Here is a 6000-nt window from a genome sequence, read left to right as displayed (position 1 = left end):
CACAAATAAAAAATATTGAGGAGATAAACAAGAAACCTAAGAAAAATATTGGCACACACCAAAAATATAAACACCATTATTTTTGGACAAAAGTCCCGGAAAAAACCCAATGTAGGAAAACTGGTGCACCAGCTAAGGGTTTTTATTATCAAGCAACAGTGAGAAAATTTTGAGTACAAATAAATATCACCAAATTGGTGAATCTATCCAAGAGAAATACTAGCAAAAATTTTCTGAGGGATTTTACCCTCACTCCGAGCAATCACGACATTGTCTAACCTCTAAAAATTCTAGCCATCCAAGTGGTCTGTGTAGGCCCTACGTCACCCTAGCGCTTCCTGCCACACACACTGCCTAAATCGACTACCAATCTAGTCGTCCTACCTGTTGTTGACTGGGAAAATGCTTCTCCGGCCCTCTGGAAAATCTTCCCAGCCTCTGGAACTAAAAACATCTTCCTCTTTAGCTAGATCAAACTGCTCTTTTGAAGCAACTGCGCAGTCCTTGCGCTGCTTCCTGGAGAAAATCTCGGCCTCCTCTTTCTGACTCTCCGGGACTAGAAAACTCCCTCGGACTCACTATCTTTGTCCTTCTCCATCTCTGCTTCCCTTATCTGGTTCAAACTCTTTTGGTTGCTGCTCTCAGGAAAGTCGAACTGCCCAAGGAAATCGATCTCAAGTGTATTCCTCCATCTACCCATCAACTTCTTATAATCTCACTATGGGACTCCAACAACCAAGATTAAAACTTAATCAATTGTTGAGATTATTTCTTAGCCGATCCGTGTGAGTTTCTAGAGAAATCTCACCTTCCTCAATTAATTTTTGTTAATTAATTGTTTTCCCTAAGATACGCTTAGGGAAAATTTGATTACTGATTCAATAACTTAATTAAGACATCTCTAGGTGGATTTTCCTGAAACCGTTTTTGGATTATGGAATCCTAGTGTTTCTTAGCCTCTCTGACAATTGTCGAGACTAAAAAACCATCCGATGCTACAAACACTAGTACTCCCTCTTAATGAGGAAGGTGTTTTAGTGCAAAACTACTCCAACATCCTATCTCTAAATCACCCTCTTTGCACACTACTGATGTCTGGCCATTGTGACTCCCTGCCATTGCCCACCAACCACTGCGCAACTCTGATGTTGCATATGTGCTTCTATTGACACTGTTATGTTGTTACCAACTCTACATCTACACTACAACTCCTTATCAACTGTTGCTTCTGCTACTGCAACTACTACAATTGAGAAGCATCCGAAATACTGAATCAATTGTGTTTCTGTGCTGCAACTGTCTCCTGAGCATCGGACTACTACTAGCCTCTGCACTATCCACTAAAGAATATACGCTGCTGCTGAGCCTCCTACTCTGTTGTCAAACACTGCTCTGTGCTCTTCAGCACTTGACTGCAACTAGTCTACAACTGCCACTCTGGAATCTAACTACATCAAATGACATTGATCCATCCTACTACAAAATATTGTGGGCCCTCGTAGCAAGGTAATGATCCATGAGGAAGACACCTCATGGACCCTACCCAACCTCTGCGCAACTCTGGAGTATAACTCCATATCGCCGCACCTCACTCTTGGAGGTATAGCTGCAAACATAGCGAAGACTTCCTCCAACCTGGAGGACAATTTGTCTTTCTCTGTAGATGTTGCGGCCTGGTCCTGCTTCTACTTGTCCTTCTTCCTTTGAGGACACTGAATATTGTAGTGGCCAAACTCGCCACACCTGGAGCACTTCACCTTAGATAGGTCCTTCTTCTTCTTCTCCACCTGTCCCTCACTGGGACCCTTTGATGCAAGGGCCACATTCTCTTCCTCCTCACCTTTCGAACCCTTGATGTTGTTTCCATTGATGGAGCTCTTTACTAGAGCTCGCATCATCTCCTCATGCTGTAAGTTTGACCATACCCTGTCCCACCCTGGTAATATGTCTCGTCCCAAAATGCCTTGGACGAAGACCTCCCATTCCTCTGAGACATTGTTTAGGGCCAAACCCACAAGCTCTGTAGGTTGAGGCGCTTCCCCAAGGACTACAAGCTAATCCTGAATTTCCTAAATTCTGCTAAGGAAGGGATCTATGCATTCACCCTTCTGCATCCTGATGTTTCTCAGCTTTTCCTTTAGGAACATTTTCCGTTGCTCGGAAGGATTTTGAAACAACCCTGCGAGGGCATCCCACATCTCTTTGGCAGTGTTCTTACTAGATATATGCAAGACTATATGGTCCTAGACTCCATCCAAGGTCATCCACTTCGCCTTGGCCGTCTCTTTCCTGTACTCTTTCAGCTAAACTGCATCAGTGGGTACTGCCACCACGATTTCTCTAAAGGTCTTCAAGTCCTGTTCATCTAACAAGAAGGACATCCTGGCCTTCCAGATGACATAGTTGGAATCTCCCTCCAACCTCTCCTAATCTCTAAGCCCAACTATGGCTATATCTACAAAAACTTGAACTGAAGCTGAAATTTCCCCTTTCTCCTGCTTGGATGTTAGCTCTGATATTCGCACCCCCTTCTAGAGTGAGAAAACTACCTACTACATCTAGAAAAAATTGGATTTCTAAACTAGAAACCCTCTGAAAGAAATTCCCTCTATGTATGCACTTTCTCTTCCACCTGGTGTTGATTTTGCTCTAGAAACTGTTGCAAAACCCTTTTGCGCCCAAACAAGGAATCTTCCCAGCGAAAATTATTGATCTGCTGCTCCCTCTGCCTGCTGGAATCACCCACTCTAGCAAGCCGAATTTTTCTACAACCCTACACTGAAAAATCGAACTGCAGAGCAATTTGTACTGCCTAGCTAGGCACTACGCAACCCCCAAAAATGTCATCCTACTACTCCCTCTGAACAGTAAATTTTCTTCTTCCACTTTGAGCTTCCCCGATTGATCAAATAATCTCTGATACCATGTGAAAATTTCACTATTGAAATTTTTATTGCAGCGACTGGAATTAATTCTTCTAACTATAAATTAATTTATCAATTTATTGCTACAGCAACAACGAATTAATCACAATGCACTCTTCACTAATAAAAAGTAATGCGTAAGATAAACTGGAAACTGAGAAAACACTGGCACACACACAAAAATATAACACCGTTATTTTTGGACAAAAGTCCCTGGAAAAACCCAATGTAGAAAAATCAGTGCAGCAACTAAGGGTTTTTATTATTGAGCAGCCGTGAGAAAATTCTGAGTACAATAAATATCGCCAAACTGGCGAATCTATCCAAAAGAAATACTTGCAAAAATTTTATGAGGGATTTTACCCTCACTTCGAGCAATCTTGGCACTATCTGACCTCTGAAAAAGCTAGTTATCCAAGTGGTCTGCGCAGGCCCTGTGTCACACTATAGCTACCTGCCACATGCACTGCCTAAATCGACTGCCAATCTAGTAGTCCTGCCTGCTGTTGTTTGGGAAAATGTTTCTTCGACCCACTCGAAAATATTCCCGGCCTCTGGAACTGAAAATGTCTTCCTCTTCAGTTGGCTCGAACTACTCTTCTGAAGCAACTGCACTATTCCTGTGCTGCTTCCTGGAGAAAATCTTGGCCTCTTTTTGATTCCTGACTAAAAACTTCCTCTGGATCTGATTCTATAAGAAGGATTGTTTGGGATTTCCCTATTGTGGGGTTTTGCCTTGGCTTGGAACCTAACTTCTTGTGTCCTTTGCCTTTTGTGATCTTCATGTTTTATACATTTGGTAATTCCCTAATGAAGAGACTGTAATATAAGTAATAATAAGCCCACGGGGTTTTGGATTGACGGTGAATGGGTGCGTTGTTAAGGCACTTCTTGCGATAGGTCACTGGTTCAAATCCCCCGTGGGTACTTAGGTTAGTCTTAACTAGAGAAAAAATATATATATAAGTAATAAGAAGCCAACAAATATTCACAAGTAATTATCAAGTTAAAGAGAAATCAATCATTATCTTCTAGCACATTGGTTTTCTCAATATATATATAGATATATATATATATATATATATATATTTGTCTATCCGTTCATGATGCTTTATCCTCAAAGCCTTTATGGACAAGATTAGGTCTTTGTTCTAGCTTGTAATGCCTTCCCATGAATCTTTGTTCTTGACATTGTGACAATTTAGAATATGAGACGATATCAGTTCCAAAGCATTGACCAGAACCATCTTATTATGAAAGGAGCGAACCACCCTAATTCAATTGTCACCAGATTTGTGTGGCGATGAATTCTGTGGTTTGGGAAACAATTAGACTTCATAACTGAGCTTCTCTTCAATACAATAGGATCTTCACTTAGCGTCTCATATTGGCTTCATCTTTGGTTAGTTTGTTGAATAATACGACTTCTATAATTAGGATGACGATAAGGCATCCTTGAATCTTGTGTCTTGTTTCTGGTACCTGATACTTGTAGTAATTTATTGGTTGATAAGATTTCAATGTAAGCATCTTTCTTATTTTTGTTGTCGATTGGATTTGTCTTGGTTTCTTTGTCTGAGATTTGGATTTTTACATCTAAAAACTCCTCTAGCTCAATAGAATCGATCATTGTTTATCTACGGATCAATGCTTCTTTATTAGTGAGTTTCCCTAACTTCTCCTGTTGTGACCTCTTATCATTCTTTAGCATTACAAATTCAGGATTGATTGAAATTAGCTTTGACTGGGCCAAGTCCTATTTGATATCTTCATGTTCAATTCTGATGCAACTAATACTTCTTGCTTTAACTCTCATCTAAGCCTTATATTTCATGTTTGGAGAAAAATCTTTTGCAGTTAAATGACATTTTACTTTCTACAACAAATCTGGCTTCTCATCCTATTGTTTTAGGATGTTTTTCAGGCATAGTACTTTGATTAATATAATTTATGTCAAACAAAAGTCTGTACTCTAATCATTATATTTTCTTGGTAGTCCTTCATCTGCCAAATGTCCTACAGGAAAGCACATCAAATGTGATCATCGTTTCCATTAGCAAGTACTAAGGTGCTTTATACAACTAGACAAGGATAAAGCAATCATTCCCTATTTTCTACATACAATTTTCTTTATTCTCATTTTTTTTGTCTATCTTAACTTTTAGTTTTTCATGAATATTTTTCCATATATTTGTGCTCCTTCCTGTCTTTAACCCAGAGATTCGAAACTGATACAAAGCCACAGATAACAAAATTATAATCTTTGAGTAAATATGAAGAGGATAGATGGTAATATGTAGATCTATTAACCGTTTTCATAGTCGACATAGTTGCAGTACCTGCATAAAACCACATAACCGGATAATAGTATAATTTAAGCCTGATTCCTGAAGATATTTTTCAGTACACCGTTTGATCTCCATTAGTGGTACCTCTGGATGCTTATCACAATTATGTATTGAATAGAAGACAAACTTTTGTATTCCCATTGCCTTTGCACATTGAATTAAGGCAACCTTTCCTTCCCAATCTACCTGCACAAGTAAAAACCAGTTTAGAGATCCAAAAAGCTCTTCTTCAACATAAATGCAGTCCATTTCATAATCAACAGAATCACATTCGGCGTTCTTCACTGCAAATATGAAAAGCAGTAGCAACGGTACATTTTTCTTCCTAACAAAATTGTCTATCCATGTGCACATGGAGTATGCAGGAGAAAGCAACATAGAACAGAGTGAGTTTTTGCTATCTGCTTATCTCCAAAACCTCTACGGTGGTAATCTACCCCGTGGGGGATGCATGTGCTTCTTTCCAGATTTCCTTGAATTCCAGAACCCGTCAAAAACAATCTGTTTCAGATCCTTTTAAAAAGGAACACACAGTACAAGTAAGAAAAGCCTGGCTTGCATTTAGGGTTAGAAAAAGTGGAAAGAGATCTTAAAGCTGGAAGTTAATTCAATCCAGGTGGAAAATCATGTTTTGAATATGGACAGGTTAACAATGATCGGTAAGTCTTTTGGTTGATTCTGAACACAAAGGGCTTCATGCTTAGGTGGAAGATTATATTTTGGAGATA

At 39.5% G+C, this 6000-nt stretch overlaps 1 protein-coding gene across 2 annotated transcripts in view; it reads right to left on the bottom strand.

Annotated features, from left to right (window-relative positions):
• HCF244 (NAD(P)-binding Rossmann-fold superfamily protein) overlaps window positions 1-6000 on the bottom strand; it is a 468107-nt gene that overhangs the window by 247894 nt on the left and 214213 nt on the right. The window contains exon 4 of one of the 2 annotated variants that reach the window (XM_089394835.1): window positions 5264-5458. The exons of the other annotated variant lie outside the window; for it this stretch is intronic. Coding sequence (XP_089250961.1) covers window positions 5264-5458 — 195 coding nt within the window. The remainder of the gene's footprint in view (window positions 1-5263; window positions 5459-6000) is intronic. 2 annotated transcript variants of the gene reach the window in all.

The sequence above is a fragment of the Pinus tabuliformis genome, chromosome 1_2 (genome assembly GCF_031772625.1).
Source record: "Pinus tabuliformis cultivar Carrire ecotype Pingquan chromosome 1_2, CPIR1, whole genome shotgun sequence".
Taxonomy (NCBI): Eukaryota; Viridiplantae; Streptophyta; class Pinopsida; order Pinales; family Pinaceae; genus Pinus; species Pinus tabuliformis.
Note: the sequence above shows the minus strand (reverse complement) of the source record. Positions and strands in the feature narration are given on the sequence as shown.